Genomic DNA, 16,044 nt, shown 5'->3' with positions numbered 1-16,044 from the left:
AACCAAACCAGCATCAACCTCTCCCCTTACCAGTAGAGGGCGCGATGTGGTCACATGACAGTCGCAGAGCGCGTAGCAGGGAAGTAAAGAGAGGAAGACCAACCTCTAAACTTTCGGCATGAACCTTATTTTACAAAAATGCAAACTATTATAAGTTAACGGGTAAGTATAAGCAAAGCTGTTATTTTGTGGATAAATGTCCCAAGACATTTGTTGTATTTATAGGTGCATGCAGTTTTTCGTATAGAATTGTGCTGTTGTGGCTGGTGTCATGCGCGTGTTATGTTAGCTACAATGTTTCATGTTGTTCATTGTAATTCCTCCCACAGTGAGCGCGCTGCATCCGACATAAACATTAACAAATGTTGTTATATTTCATGTGTTCATAAGACACATGAAATCACGAGGCTGATAGTGGGCTGTCATGTCTCTTCAGCAATACAAAGAAAGTAAAATTTAGCGTTTTAGAGGGCCAAAGATACAGATTTTGTTGGCTGTGTCTCAAAATCTAGTGAGATGAAATCAGACAGCATTTGATGGCAAAATTGCTCTAGGTAGGCAGCTTAGTAGATTTTGAAACGCAGCCCTTCAGAGATTGACATATAATTCCCTTGCTCGATAAACCAATATTACCAACAAATATTGTTTTTGTTTAAATATCTTATAATTAATAACTAGAACCGTTTTAATCGCTATATTTCTGCAATAATAATAAATAACCATTAGACTGCAAACATACAATATAATTTGCATTATGACATACTTTGTATAATAAATAAATATGTCATTATTTTAGGAATATTTTACTAAAACATTTATTTTTATATTAAACAACTGATTAATATAGACATTGTGAATATCCATAAAATGTATTGGTCAGATCAATTATTGTTCTATTTCAAAATATAACACTGTAAATTCTCATAGAGGAAGGAACTTGGAGGTCATCTTGGATTGCTCCAGGTTCCCCCTGCCATGGCCAAGTCCAAGAAAGGTGAGCTCAATGATTTCAAGGTTATTCAAGAGTTTATGCAAGAGTTCAGTTAATGCGTTCCATAACACAACACTGTCTTGTATTCTTCTTCAGATTTGATCAAGTGTGAAATACACATTGTTTACATATCTTAGTTTTTTATATTTCATTATGGTATGGTTGTAGGTATGGATAACCCTGCGGACCTTCCAAAAAAAGGCAGGAAGCCGAAATCCCTCGGTGCTGCTCCAAAAGCTGGTAAACAACAGAGCTCTCCTGGCAACAGGAAGAGCACAGGGCCCAGCTTTCAGCTTCACTCTGGTCAGACATCCCTCAAGCCACCAGCTCAAAACATAATCTCAGGAAATCATGGCTCTATCCAACAAGATAAACAAGATGCTCCAGAAACACTGAGTTCTGAGTCTGGTGATGCTGCCAAGAGCATCCCTACTTTGTTTTTGCCTGCAGCCAGACACCAAGGGGATGCTCAGAGAGAGCAGGAGGAGTTTAAAGCTGTGAATCCTGCTCCACCACGTTTGGCTTGGAAAACTATGGTTAGACCAGCACCAGCTCCATCTGCTCTGAAGGTAGGCCGCATAAATATCTTTAAACTGATACTTTGGACAAATTTAATGCATTTTAACTAAATAAAAAATATTAATTTTATTTAAAAAAAAATCTTTATGCTCAAACTTTATGAAAAAAGACTTATATATTATATGTATATGTCTGTTTTTGTTAATACAAATATGTGCAAAGACAATGAACAGAGAGAAAAGCGTGTATGAGAAAGACGTGGAGTCCTCACCCGCACAGCATCTCACTTTACCTCAGGAACTCAAAGACTCAACACCAACAGGTAAGGTTTTTTTTTTTTTTTTAGCTAAAAAGCTAAACTGAATTAAATTCTCTTTGTTTAGAACACAAGAAAAGTAAAACTAATGGTGTGCCCCTTTGTTTGTATTCTTCTGCAGCCTCCAAGAAGAAGAAAAGAAAAATGGGCTTATATAATTTTGTTCCCAAAAAGAAACCGAAAGTGTCCAAGAAACCGAATGTCTCGTTGTCCTCCTCAAATGCGCAGGTCTGATATACAGCTCATTAGAGACCACTTCCAGTCGTTCATCTCAGCTAAATCTGAACATTTAAGATCTTTGTTTCTCAACCCTGCAGGAGGCCTCACATATAGCTGGATCCAAAGGTGGACAGATGTCCATTGAGGAAGCATTCAAAAATAAAGTTAGTCCTGAAAAACCAGAGAAGCAAACTTCAAGGGATGAGAGAGAAAATGCAGCAGAACTGCACAAGAACAAGGAAACGGAGAGCGTTCCACAAGGCCACGCTGAAGAATACACAGAGCTGCCTCTACATGCTCTTGCTCATGATAGCATGTTCACAGCAATTCCCACAGGTAGATGATATGAGCACCTGAAGACCATAGAATTGAGGTCCACTGCTTGCTTGCTTTTTATGTATCTCATGCTGCCACCTCATGAATGCGTATACTTCCTGTCTGTTTGTTTTCATCTGATAGGTTGATCTCAGAATGAGCAGAGACAGGTTTCAGACAGAGCATTCTGACTTTGTGAGGCAGTAAGACCACATGGCAACATACACGCAGACCCTTGTGTTAAAATAAACAACCTTTTTGTTGCATATTTGCTTAATCTAATATTAGATCATGAAGAAATAGAAAGAAATAGCGTGAGAAGGAAGAGTTTAGTGCATAGGATATTCTAGTAGCCAAAACATTAAGAGATCCACTTTCAAGTACTTAACCCAGTTATTTATTTTCTTGTGTTTATCAGGTTTGCCGGAGGATAAAGAGAACATGGAGACTGATGACACGTTGGAACCTCCATTGTGTAGCTGTCGCATGGAGACACCGAAGAACCAGGATGTAGTAACTCTGGCTGAGGGCAAGTGCATGGCTGTAGAGAGTGTGGATGGAAAGGTAGAACATGCTTCAGCTCTTTTATTTTCCATTTGTACAAAATAAACTCATTGGCTACAATGGTCATTTTTAGGGTCCTAAATATAGTTGCGTTCACACACTTGTGTGACAATAACTGTAGGGTATTGCAATTTCTCTGTGATAGTATTATATTAAGGTGTTTGATTTACTAAATGATTAATAGATTTCAAGAAAGTGGACATTAACTGCATTTTTGAGTGAATATGATTTTCTCTCTTTAGCTGAGTTTATGTCGGAAGGTGATTCTGAAGCAGGAAATGATGCGTCCCTCTCTGAGGATTCCACTGCTTGTGCTGTGTGAGGATCATCGTACGGGTATGGTGAAACACCAGAGCTGCCCAGGCTGTGGATTCTTCTGCAGGGCTGTGAGTAAAGAATACACTACCGTTCGAAAGTTTGGAGTCAAAAGTAATGTTTTTGAAAGAAGCCTCTTATGGTCACAATGTCCGCATTTTTAGAAATAAAAAAATACAATAAAAACAGTAATATTGTAAAAATTATTACAAGTTTAGTTAACTTTTACTTTTGAATATCTTCCTGTAATGGCAAAGCTGTATTTTTAGCAGCCATTATTCCAATCTTCAGTGTCACATGATCCTTCAGAAATCATTCTAAAGGCCAATTTACACCAGACTGACAGATGCTGACAAACATGGACAATCACTAGATTACAGTACATCACTTCTCAGACATTCCACGACCTGACAAACACGATTACAAAATGAGTGACGACAAACGCCAGCAGACGCTGACAGGGGTAACGCACTGATCTGACAAAACCCGACATTGGTCTGGTGTGATTTGGCCTTAATATGTTGCTTAAAATCTTTGTTGAAATGTGAAACATTTTTAGGATCCTTTGATGAATAGAAAGTTCAAAGAAACAGCATTTATTTGAAATAGATTTTTTTTTTGTAACAATATAAATATCTTTACTGTTACTTTTGATCAATTTAATGCACCCTTGCTAAATGAAAGTATTCAATTCTTTCTAAAAAAAAAATCTTGAACCCAAACTTTTGAGTGGTGGTGTATGAAGTGATTTTTTTTTTTTTTTATATATATATATATATATATAATATATATTAGAAGTATCTCAAAAATGTGAATGTATTTTTTTTAAACAGTGCATTCATCATTTTTTTTTTTTGTTCTAATAAACAAATATATTAGGGGAATAGTTTCTAATAGTTGGCCTTGGGATGCTGTTTTAGAAATTATCACATTTTATCAGCTATTAGCACTTAGCCAAGATTAATAAGCGTTTTTAGCACATTGATCTGACTACAGTGGGTGTGCATGATTTTAAAAGTGCTATTAAAGGGTTAGTTCACCCAAAAATGAAAATTATCCCATAATTTATTCACCCTCAAGGAATCCTAGGTGTATACGACTTTCTTCTTTCAGTCAAACACAATCGAAGTTATGTTAAAAAAAAGTTCTGGGTCTTCCAAGCTTTATAATGGGAGTGAATAGTAAACGATATTTTGAAGCACAAAAAAGCACATCCATCCATCATAAAAGTAATCCATATGGCTCCAGGGGGTTAATAAAGGCATTCTAAAGCAAAACAATGCATTTTTGTAAGAAAAATATCCATATTTATAACTTATAGACTATAATCACTAGCTTCCGGTAACGTTCATCTGCGCATTCACGAGAGAGTCTTTTATAAAGTTATAAATATGGATATTTTTCTTAGAAAAACACATCACTTCACTTCAGAAGGCCTTTATTAACCCCTTTGAGCAGTATGGATTACTTTTATGATGGATGGATGAATGTGCTTTTTTTGGGCTTTAAAAACCTTGGTTACTATTTGCTCCCATTATAAAAAGCTTGGAAGAGCCAGAATATTTTTTTTAATATAACTCTGATTGTGCTTGACTGAAAGAAGAAAGTCATACACACCTAGGATGGCTTGAGGGTGAGTAAATTATGAAATAATTTTCATTTTTGGGTGAACTAACCCTTTAAATCCTTTAGGGGCTACACTTTTTTTTTTTAATTATGAAAAATTCCTGAATGCACCTTTAATAGTTCAGCTATGCACATTAAACTCTGATACACTGAAATTGCAAAACTAATATTATAGCGTTCTGTCTAATCCAAGGGAACGTTTATGGAATGTCAGCCAGATGGGAACATCTCTCATCGCTTTCACCGGAGCTGTGCGCCTCTGATCAGAGGTCAGGTCTACTGCCCCCACTGCGGTGAGGAGGCTAGTCATGCTAAGGAGGTCACGGTCCCCAAACCTGATTGTGTTACCGCAGTGCCAACAGCTGCTGTGCCCGCACACAAAAGAGACACTGCCTTAATGGAGTAAGTTTAGATCCTGGTGTTTGAATGTGTTTATCGGTACCTGTTTGCAGATTATTTGGCTTATCTAATGTTGTGATGTGTTTGCTCACCCTGATTACTTTTGTTATATATCCGTTATGATTGTTTCTCACAGCAGGGCTAAACTGGACTCTGTAACTGTTGGTGGAGCAGTTGACCCTGCTAAAGAATCAATGGAAAGCGTTTTAAATGCACTGGAGGATGGCAAGTAAGGATCCCAGTCTTTCATCACTACTATCTTGGTCCTGTACATCAGTATTGTCCTTGTCCTGTATCATTAAATAAGTACATTAGAAATTAATATTTATTTTACTGTGCACCATTTGTATACTTGCTTTTTTACCTGAACTTAAAATAGTTATTGCATATTTTTAAAGGTATAAGAAATTCAAGCTACCCCCAAAGCAGCTTTATTTCTCTGCTAAGAGAGGAGAGCTCCAGAGGATCTTGCATATGTTGGGTAAGACCTTTCTCAGGCAATCAGTTTGTATATATTTATTTATATATGGATGATGGTAGAAATGGCTTTGTGATTGTGGTTGTTTTGATGGTAATCAGTAGAAGGTGTGGACCCAAACTTGCGGATGGACAGCGAGAAGAGAAAGACTCCCCTGCATTGTGCTGCTGAGGAGGGCCATAAAGAGATCTGCCATATACTAGTGCAGGTACTGCATATGATAACATCATTCAAAGATGATCTACAGTGCAGAGCATAAATGAGTACACCCCCTCTGAAACTTCTGAAAGTCAGCAATTACTCAATTACTTAGAAGACATGTTAGGGTTCTTTAGAGATATAATGTTCCAGCAAGTCTGCTTAATCAATTACCAAAGAAGCATGTCAAAATTATTCAGGAAAATAAGATTTTCTTATCAAGGTGATAAGAATGTTGTGTAGCAAAAATGAGTACACCGTCCTAAAAGTTACTAAATAAAACGAAATAATTCCTTGACAATTAAAAGTGTTATATAGCCCACTGAATCATTCTCAAACTTAATGCTGACAACAATGGAAGCACTTGGGAGAGAACTGTCTGGAGACTTATTTCTTAGCACGAAAGAGGACAGTGGTACAAGAGGATTACCAAATCATTGTTTTAAGTGTGAAAATATAGCAAAAGTAACACAGAAATTAAAAAACAATGGACTTGTGACAAGGCCCCTGAAATAATCTGGCCTTCATTTTAAGCTTTCATTTAGTGATGAGGGATTTTTTGCTAGACAAAGAGCAGGAGAAATACCAAGTGAGCGTCTCAGAGCCAGCAAAAGCTATGAAAAGAGTGACTGTTTATCTCACAGAGTAAGATGCAGCCTGCAGAAATGACATGCATGGTTGTTGTTCTCACTGGAACTACCTACTGTAGCCAAAGCACAATAAAGTCAGTTAGCCATTTCCAAAGCCCAAATTTACAAAATATAGATTCCTGGTTCCCACAGTAAAGTTCAGTGGTAGTAAAGGGATGTATGAGTGCTGAAGTTGTGACGGAGTTGTGCTTTATCAATGCTGTCATGAATTCCCACACCACTGTGTAATTTAATACACAAACTTGAAACAGAAGATGTTACCCTTTCCTCATTGCCTGCATTGTTGGGCATTTCAACATGACAGTGAGGATATGCATTCTCCCAATGTGAAAAACCTTCTGTGGACATGTATTGCACTCAATCTTGACACTCTTGAGCACCTGTGGGGGATTCTGTAGAGATGAGTTGAGCAACACTCCCCATTAAAGATCAGGGCATTTAAGGAGCTCATCATCCAGGAGTTAAACAGGACAGATGTGACAATTTGTCATGAACTTGTACACTCCATGCCAAGAAGGGTCAGAGCAGTATATTCAAAATTATGGAGGGCATACTAAGTACTAGAATATTATACATTTGTTGAATTGAATCTAGGGTGTACTCATTTCTGCAATCCTTAATTTAAACAAAACTGGCTAATTTACTTATTTTATGGTTATTAATGACATATATTTCTCAGTTTTTAGTATGTATATGTTTAATTCATTTTAGTTTTGCCATCTTTCCATGAATTGTATTAGTGATCATAAAGAAAATACATCTTTTGTATTTGTTCAGAGGGGGTGTACTCATTTATGCTGTGCACTGTATGTTCCTTTAAATGTACACTACCACTGAAAAGCCAGTTAGGGTTGGTAAGTGGTTTTTTTTTTTTTTGTGTGTTTTTGAAGGAAGCCTCTTATGCTCACCAAGAGAATATGCATTTATTTGATCTAAAATACAGTAAAAACAGTAATATTGTGAAATATTATTACACATTAAAATAATTTTCTATTTTCATATATTTTATAATGTAATTTATTCCTGTGATGGCAAAGCTGAATTTTTAGCAGCCTGCTACTCCAGTCTTCAGTCACATGATTCTTCAGAAATCATTCAATATTGCTGATTGTGTCTGCTTATCAAAATTTAAAACAGTTGTGCTTTTTAATATTCTTGTAGAAATGTTAATAATTTCTTTTTTTTTTTCTTTTCTTTTTTTTAAGGATACCTTGATGAATAGAAATGTAAAAAAAAAAACAGCATTTATTTGAAATAGAATTTATTTGTAACAATGTTAAAATTCATTACTGTCACTTTTGAGATATTGAACCTTGCTGGATGAAAGTTTTCATTTCTTTCTTTAAAAACAAAACAAAAAAACATTGCACTGACCCTAAACTTTTGAACAGTATTGTGTTTAAGATCTTCCAGAAGTATCTGATGCCATTACTTTATATAACATGTTTATGAACTTAAATTTTATTTTATTTATTTTTTTAACATTTAGTTTTCCATGAGTACATCTAATATAATTTTATTATATTATATTTTAGTAATGCGAGTGATCTCTTTATCTTTCTATAGGCTGGTGCAAACCTGGACATGTGTGATGTGGAGCAGAGAACTCCTCTGATGTACGCCTGTGAGAACAATCATCTAGAAACAGTGAAATACTTGCTGAAAGCTGGTGCTTCTACTGGTCATAAGGTATGATTGGAGCCCTTTATCTGTACTAAATACAAAATGTTTTGCTGTGGTTATCTTATACTACATGCTGAGTTAATGAAGTAAGCCATTGTATGCCATTTGTATGCCAAGGCTTTTGCATGTCTAAAATCTAGTTATTCATGCCTTCAACTTACAGGATATGAGAGGTTCCACATGTCTTCATTTGGCAGCCAGAGGAGGACACACAGGTGTGCTGCAGTATCTCCTGTCCATGGCATCCATAGACGTCAACTGTAAGGTAACTGCACAAGTTTATTATTAGCATATAAAATATAAATTCTATGTACATCCCATATTTATTATTTACGAGTAAATTACATTTTTAATTTGGTAGTTTTTTTTTTTTTTTCTTTTTTTTTTTTTGAGGATGTAGGGGACTCTACTGCAGAATTGCCCACTGTTAGATGCTGTATGGATACTGGAGTGCTTAGGTGTTGTTATTAAAAGGGATTGTAATAATTATGGTCTTCTTGTCAGGATGATGGCGGGTGGGCTCCTCTTACCTGGGCAACTGAGAATATGCGTTTAGAGCAGGTGAAGATGCTGATCTCAGCGGGAGCTGATGTCCAAATAAGAGATAAGGTCTGTATCTGTATATTTCATCTCAATATTTCAGCTTTTTGATGCACTTTTTTTTTATCTCACCTTGTTTGGTAAACTTTAAAATCAGACTGCACAAATGCATACAAATATTTGCACGTAGAACAATCTGACTGAATATGCAGTTACACTATCGTTCAAAAGTTTGGGTTCAGTAATTTTTTTTTAAAGAAATTAATACTTTTATTCAGCAGAGATTCATTAAATTTCTAATGTAAATTATAAATGTAGACATTTATAACATCACAAAAGATTTCCATTTCAAATATTTAGAAAATTCTTTTGAACTTATAATTAATCAAAGAAAGAATCCTAAAAAAAAAATAAGCAGCACAACTGTTTTCAACATTGCTAATAATAAGAAATGATTGAACAACGAATCACCATATTAGAATGATTTCTGAGGGATCATGTGACACTGAAGACTGGAGTAATGGTTGCTGAAAATTTAGCCTTGCCATCACAGGAGTAAATTTCCTTTTGAAATATATTAAAATATAAAAGCCGTTATTTTAAATTGGAGTATTTCACAATATTACTGTTTTGACAGTATTTTTGATCAAATAAATGCAGCTTTAGTGAGCATAAGAGACTTCTTTCAAAAACATTTTAAAAATCTTACCACCTCAAACCTTTGAATAGTAGAGTATATCGATGGAATTGAGATTATATCAGCCAGAGATGAATTTTGCATGTGGTTTGATTTCTAGGAGGAGAATGTGTGCCTCCACTGGGCAGCGTTCTCTGGCTGTGATGAGATTGCTCAGCTGCTGCTTGACAAGAGATCTGACCTACACGCTGTGAACATCCATGGAGACTCACCTCTCCACATCGCTGTCAGACAGAACCAGCTGGACTGTGTAATGTAAGTGTAGAATAGAAAGAGTATACCTAGATAACTGGGAGCAAGACCCTTTTTATGACACGAGCACTGAAATATAAAGGAAATATTAAGGTTCCCTTTAAGGGAAGTCAGTTCACTTGAGGCCATCTAACTATCACTCAATGAAACATTAGGTTTCACTGTAAGCGAAAGGCATACAAGTACATCTCATATCTGCTTGAATGAATGACTTTTGGATAAATTGGATAACTGAAATTTCCAAAATATTTTGACAATAATTTTGAGAGTTACGGTGTCTCCCATTAATTTTCGTTTTTTTACTAGTGGTCCACCTCTTAACACTGTTTCTCTTATGCTCCCTATTAACATATATCTAAACGGCTTGTTCAAAATGACTAGATTAATCCAGGAATTCCCAAACTCTTTTTGTCAGCCAGACCCCTTTGATCTAAAATATTTGCTTGAAGTACTTCCTGAAATTTTAGTTAAAATTTTAATGATTTAATTTGCATGTTCACAACCTCTGATGTTGGGTAATAGTGAAATGGCATGCAAGGAAGCAAATAAAATTATATGTATTTAAATTTAAATATATATATATTTTTTATTTTCATCTCGATTTTTAATGTACAGTATTTTAATTTCACATTTTTATGACTTAATTCAGTATTGGCTTTTCTTCAACTCGCTAACCTCCTGGAATTCCCTCACTAACCCGAGTTTGGGAATCCCTGAATTAATCTAAAGGCCATGACACAACAAGCTGACTTCAAAGAACCAGCGGGAACAAAAGCCAACTGGGTTGTCGCCTCATGTTGGCTGCATTTGCAACATAAAGCTGTGCTTGAACTAGCACTGTGTGTAAGGAAATAACTATCTATATCAGCAGGTATCAATAGTATATATTCTTCATTCAAAAAGAGAAACCAAAACTAGGACTGCAGATAAAACCGTAAACAAGGAACCATAAACAGAGTGATCTCAACATGCTGAATCTGCTGAAGTGCCGCTGACGTGTAGAACACACCGCAAAAAACTAGCCCAACAGATACTCACCAACGGCCCGACGTTGGCTTGCTGTGTCACGACCCTAATGTTTGTATCATCAAAAGAATTAAAGGTTTGTGGTTGAATCTGTCAGTTGTACCGGAATAATCTGAAACTTTGTCTCTAGGCTTTTTCTGTCTCGAGGAGCAGATGTAAATCTGAAGAACAGGGATAACGAGACTCCTTTGGACTGCTGTAGTATAAATTCCAAGATGTGGACAATCTTGAACACCAATAAGAAGCTGACAGATGCTAGGAGAGGCAGAGACAGTCTCAGAGAAAGACTCCTCTGCAGGTAAAGCAAGAACACATGGATCAAATGCACATGGCCCTGGGCCCCTGGTTAAGAACCCCTGATCTAGATATCAAAATTACCGACCGCGATACCAAGTCGGTACTGAAATTTTAAAAATATGCGCTGTTGAGCGGATTTGTAAACACCTCTGATTGGCCTTTGTGTTCACGCACTTATCAGATATGTCTGTGATTGGCTACAATGATCAACACACGGGAATGTTTGAAAGCACACAGAAGTGTTTGAATTTGAAAGCGGTTTGAAAGCGAAAGCGGGCGTCTGTCAGCGTAACCGGTGCTGATAGATGCCTGCTTTCAAATGCTCCCGTGTGTATCTGTGTAAGCGCTCGGTGAAGAGCGTCACTGATGACTATTTACAACATGTTTTTGAAGCGTTGATCATTGTAGCCAATCACAGACACATCTGATGAGCGTGTGAACACAATTGCCCATCAGAGGTGTTTAAGAATCCGCTCAACAGCGCTCAAAGCTGTTTTTTTAGATTTCAGTACTGACTTAGTATTGCGGTAGTCTGTACTTTTGAGAACACTAGGATGTACTACTTTTTCATTTTGAAAATTTTTTTTTTTTTTTTTTTTTGAAAGATGATTCTAGAAAAACTAAAACAACTTTTGGCAATATAAGTTTTTTTATTGATAAACACTAGAATTTATTTTTATATTGATAATACACCAAAAATTACTGCAATTGAAAGTGCTATGAATTGAATTAATCAGTACTGCATATTTCCAAACACGATTTTTTTGCAGCTTCAGATTCATACTGAAGATCAATGAAAACTTTCTACAGCTGAATCACTATCCCATTCATTTAGCTCGACTTGGGTCGACGTGTGGGTTTCCACACGTTTGAGTCTACATTCTGCTTTTCTTTTGATCTGTGCAGGTTCAAAATCAGTTGTGCACATGTGCAGCTTAGAAGGTCTCAAAATCTAATGAACATTTGAAAGAATGTGGAGAAATCTTATGTCACTGTGGGACTGTTGTGTGTGGTGTTTCAGAGATGTGTCCCGAGGCTATGAGGACGTCCCTGTGCCCTGCGTGAATGGGGTGGACCATGAGCCCTGCCCCAGCAACTTCAAATATGTTCCAGAGAACTGTTTCACATCTCAAGTAAATATAGATGAGAACATAACTCACTTACAGGTAAGAGGCTCAGTGTCATAGTGTCAAAAGCCATAACAAGGTAATTGCTGTTATTACAGCTATATGAAATGCTTGTCTCTCTCTCTCACTGTAATAGCACTGCAGTTGTAAAGATGACTGTGCATCTAGCAGCTGTATCTGTGGCCAGCTCAGCATGCGCTGTTGGTATGACAAGGTAAGATGCTGTTAGTGCTAAATTATTCACTTTAGCAGAATAAATGACATGGTAATAATGCAGTGACATACAAACAATCGATGCCAGTCCTGGCTCTTTGGCATCTGTTCCACAATATGTTACTAGTCACTAACCATGACTATGCTGTGATGTCATCTTGGCCTTGTGATTTGAGGGGGATTTAAGTAATGCTTATTAAAATCTGTATTTATGATTTCTTGGTACCCAGGATGGCCGCTTGCTGAAAGAGTTCTGCAGGAATGATCCACCCTTCCTGTTTGAGTGTAACCACGCCTGTTCCTGTTGGAGAACATGCCGGAATAGAGTGATACAGAACGGCCTTCGGTAATATGACTAATAAATATGTATTATTGCGTATTCTTTGAATGTGTTGTAAACTCTGAATTTGTGCACTCATATTTTTTTCCACAACTTCATAATTTTCTCATCCTCAGGATGAGACTTCAGGTGTTTAGGACTGAGAGGATGGGCTGGGGGGTCCGAGCATTGCAGGATATTCCTGAGGGAACCTTTGTGTGCGAGTATGACCCTCTTTTTAGATCAGTTGCTTTACACATTAATCTAAAATACACGCAAAAAAAACATGTATATGCAAAAATAATGACTCTTTCCAAAACACATTTCTCAATCCATCTTCCATTGTTTTGTCTAATAAATAGTCCAACACTACTCTAACACCATTGGTTGAACAAATGTTGCTATGCTGGATTGCTCAAACAAACAGCACTGCCATAGTGTTTGCACTCACTTTTTAGGGAAATCATCTTATAAATCAGTGGTTCTCAAACCTTTTGGCACCTCATTGTTCCAACAATATTCTAAGGGTCCCATAGCTTTTCCAGCTGTTCATGATTTACTGAATCAGGATTAAGTTTAAGGATTTGTAAAAATGTTTTTGCTCAATATCTAAATGGTAAATAGGTTGGAGAGGTCTACTGCATTGATGCCCAGTTTTATGGTAATGTTAGTAGGTTTAAGAATCATCGCAAAAAAAAAAAGGTAATTTTTTAGGTACCTCATATATTCAGAATTGAGAATCCTGGTTCTTTAAATAAAAACATTTATTGTTGAGGTTTGCTGAGGCCCTCAAGTGGGCCCTGGTCACCTGGTTGAGAACCACTGTTTTAATGGCTTTTTATTGTAGTTGTCTCTGAATATTAATCTGGTCTAAGTATTTTAATGTAGAAAAATTACATACAGCACAGACTTTGTTCTGATGAACTTTCCTACTGACTCCAGTGTCAAGAATATTAATTTAGTGTGAAATTTGCTACAAAAATGAAAGCCATTAGGGGAGATATTAATTATTCAGACATAATTAATCTCATGCTGTTTTGGTCCAATACTTGTGCCCTGAGGATTTTGCTCTGTGTGCAGGTTTGCTGGTGAAATCATTTCAGATGGAGAAGCTAATGTTCGGGAAAATGATTCGTACATGTTCAACCTAGACAATAAGGTAAGTTTAGAGGTTTGTCTTGTGAAAAATTTACTGAAATACACTTTTTTTTTTTTTTTTTTTTTCCTCACTCAAGCTTAGTGTCTTTCATACTTGTGACCTCCAGAGGGTGCTAAAGTATATTAAAATGTGGATGGAGCTTAAAGGGATAGTTCACCCAAAAATGTTGTCATCATTTACTCACTCATATTGTTCCAAACCTGTATGAGTTACTTTCTTCTGTTGAACACAAAAGAAGATATTTTGAAGAATGTTGGTAACCAGACATTTGACTGGCCCCATTGACTTCCATAGTAGGAAAAAAAAAAAAAATCAATGGCTACCGTCGACTGTCTGGTTACCAACATTCTTCAAATTATCATTTCATACAGGTTTGGAACAACATGAGAGTGAGTGAATGTTGACAAAGTTTTCATTTTTGGGTGAACTATCCCTTTATGCACACCTCCTTCAAAATGCTTCATATTTGTGTGTATTTAATGGTGACTTTTTTTTCTAGGTTGGAGAGGTCTACTGCATTGATGCCCAGTTTTATGGTAATGTTAGTAGGTTTATGAATCATCTTTGCGAACCCAATCTGTTCCCTGTCCGTGTGTTCACCAAACACCAGGACATGCGCTTTCCTCGAATTGCACTCTATGCAAGCAAGCCTATTCAAGCTGGAGATGAGCTTGGGTAAGCGTTTATAAAAAATTTTCATAAACCTCTAGCTCTTTTTTTCCTTCAATATTTGTCATATTTATCCATTCTTTTCTGTTTCATCAGGTTTGACTATGGTGAACCCTACTGGCAAATTAAGAAAAAGTACTTCCATTGTCAGTGTGGCTCTGTGAAATGTAGATACTCTGAGACTGTTTCTGGCCAGAACCATGCAGACAGCTCAGCCCGAATGCTCGGTGATCAGACCGTCGCTCAGGTGGAACACATTCAGTCAGCTAACACAGCTATATCAATAACTCAACCCTGAGCCCTCCACGCGTACAGCAGGATATGCTGAGGCCTTTAACGAATAACTATGGTCAGGAATGCAACGCATCATTTCCTGAATCTCAGCGCCAAGGGCGGACAATTTGTGCAGAGATACAGTATCATTTTATCACCGTGCCATTGAGGGCATCTGAATTAAGACTTTTAATCAATTGAATTTTTGGCCTTTTGTATTTGAATGCATGTCTCACATGATTTTTTTTCTTATTAGGATGATGGAGAGGCTCCTTAAATTGTACAAGATATGGACATTAGCATAATAGACATTTCTAATAGACGTTTTTAAGCATACATTTTTATATACTTGGTATTAAAAACAAAGGGTTTTTAGCTGATTATTATGAGTAAATTGAAATAGGAAGTGGAACAGATGGACAGATTCTGTTGGCTTTTTTAAAACTCAGTGTCTTTTCAGGAGCAGAGATCAGGGCTGTTTTCTAATCTGTTTTTATTGAAATTTCACTATGAAGTTGTTACAGAATTTTACCTGTGAGAAATAAAGCTTTCAGTGATGTTTTTAATTATTAATTTGGTCATTTGTAATTTTGCTGTGGCCCATTCATCTTTCATGCTGTTGTCAGCACACACATTTCACTGAAGCACAGCATGAATTTATGCATTACATATGTAACAAATTCATGGTGTGCTTCATCTGTCACTTCATCAAATATATAATAATAATATTAATATTTTTTTACATTTTTAAATAATTTAATTTTAGCAAGAACACATTAAATTATCAAAAGTGACAGATAAATATTTATAATGTTACAAAATGTTTTAAATCCACTGCATGTGTGCTTTACAAACATTAATTGCAAGCTGTTATGTGATTACACAGTGGTTGATCAAGCAAGTAAGCCTTTTTGATGTACGTAATTTATGTAGTAGAGCAAAACGCTAAAGTATCTTCAAGTAATGTAAAACACTGACTTGAATTTCAAATCGAACCCTCCATTTTAAAAACCCATTAGAAATTCCCGTGGGATACATGTCTAAAAAACGCTAATTTTCTTTCCGGGTTTTGGGAGTACAAACGGCACAGCTCTAAAGGGTTAATGTAAATCTGAAAGAGATCGAAGACCCTCCGAAAGGCGTCAGTCACGAGATAATGTCCTGATTTACCCCACCCAACACCGGTTCCACCCTTGATC

The 16,044-nt window shown here is 36.4% G+C and overlaps 1 protein-coding gene across 3 annotated transcripts; it reads left to right on the top strand.

The window, feature by feature from the left end:
• The first annotated feature begins 2 nt into the window (after nucleotides 1-2).
• On the top strand, nucleotides 3-15,418 carry ehmt1a (euchromatic histone-lysine N-methyltransferase 1a). 3 transcript variants are annotated; one of them, XM_051893564.1, is made up of 24 exons: nucleotides 3-162; nucleotides 928-994; nucleotides 1,160-1,560; nucleotides 1,733-1,832; nucleotides 1,948-2,054; nucleotides 2,144-2,381; nucleotides 2,779-2,924; nucleotides 3,167-3,310; nucleotides 5,059-5,267; nucleotides 5,404-5,493; nucleotides 5,663-5,745; nucleotides 5,844-5,950; nucleotides 8,157-8,279; nucleotides 8,437-8,538; nucleotides 8,778-8,882; nucleotides 9,611-9,765; nucleotides 10,919-11,086; nucleotides 12,107-12,251; nucleotides 12,349-12,426; nucleotides 12,656-12,771; nucleotides 12,882-12,968; nucleotides 13,825-13,903; nucleotides 14,403-14,578; nucleotides 14,669-15,418. In XM_051893564.1, exons 2-24 carry the CDS (start codon nucleotides 976-978, stop codon nucleotides 14,868-14,870), a joined length of 3,180 nt encoding a protein of 1,059 aa, XP_051749524.1. In that variant the 5' UTR covers nucleotides 3-162; nucleotides 928-975; the 3' UTR covers nucleotides 14,871-15,418. The 3 variants fall into 3 exon arrangements, with proteins under 3 accessions (XP_051749524.1, XP_051749525.1, XP_051749523.1); XM_051893565.1 differs by having other exon boundaries at nucleotides 5,401-5,493; nucleotides 5,847-5,950; XM_051893563.1 differs by having other exon boundaries at nucleotides 5,401-5,493.
• The last annotated feature ends 626 nt before the right edge of the window (nucleotides 15,419-16,044 follow it).

This window comes from Ctenopharyngodon idella, chromosome 5 (assembly GCF_019924925.1).
Source record: "Ctenopharyngodon idella isolate HZGC_01 chromosome 5, HZGC01, whole genome shotgun sequence".
Classification (NCBI taxonomy): Eukaryota; Metazoa; Chordata; class Actinopteri; order Cypriniformes; family Xenocyprididae; genus Ctenopharyngodon; species Ctenopharyngodon idella.
This window is presented reverse-complemented; position numbering and strand designations above follow the sequence as displayed.

Bases quoted from the DNA above. Each gene is read 5' to 3' on its own strand.
- ehmt1a (XM_051893563.1), top strand. The intron at 8,883-9,610 runs GTCTGTATCTGT...TTTGATTTCTAG, and splicing joins ATGTCCAAATAAGAGATAAG to GAGGAGAATGTGTGCCTCCA. The intron at 12,427-12,655 runs GTAAGATGCTGT...CTTGGTACCCAG, and splicing joins TGCGCTGTTGGTATGACAAG to GATGGCCGCTTGCTGAAAGA.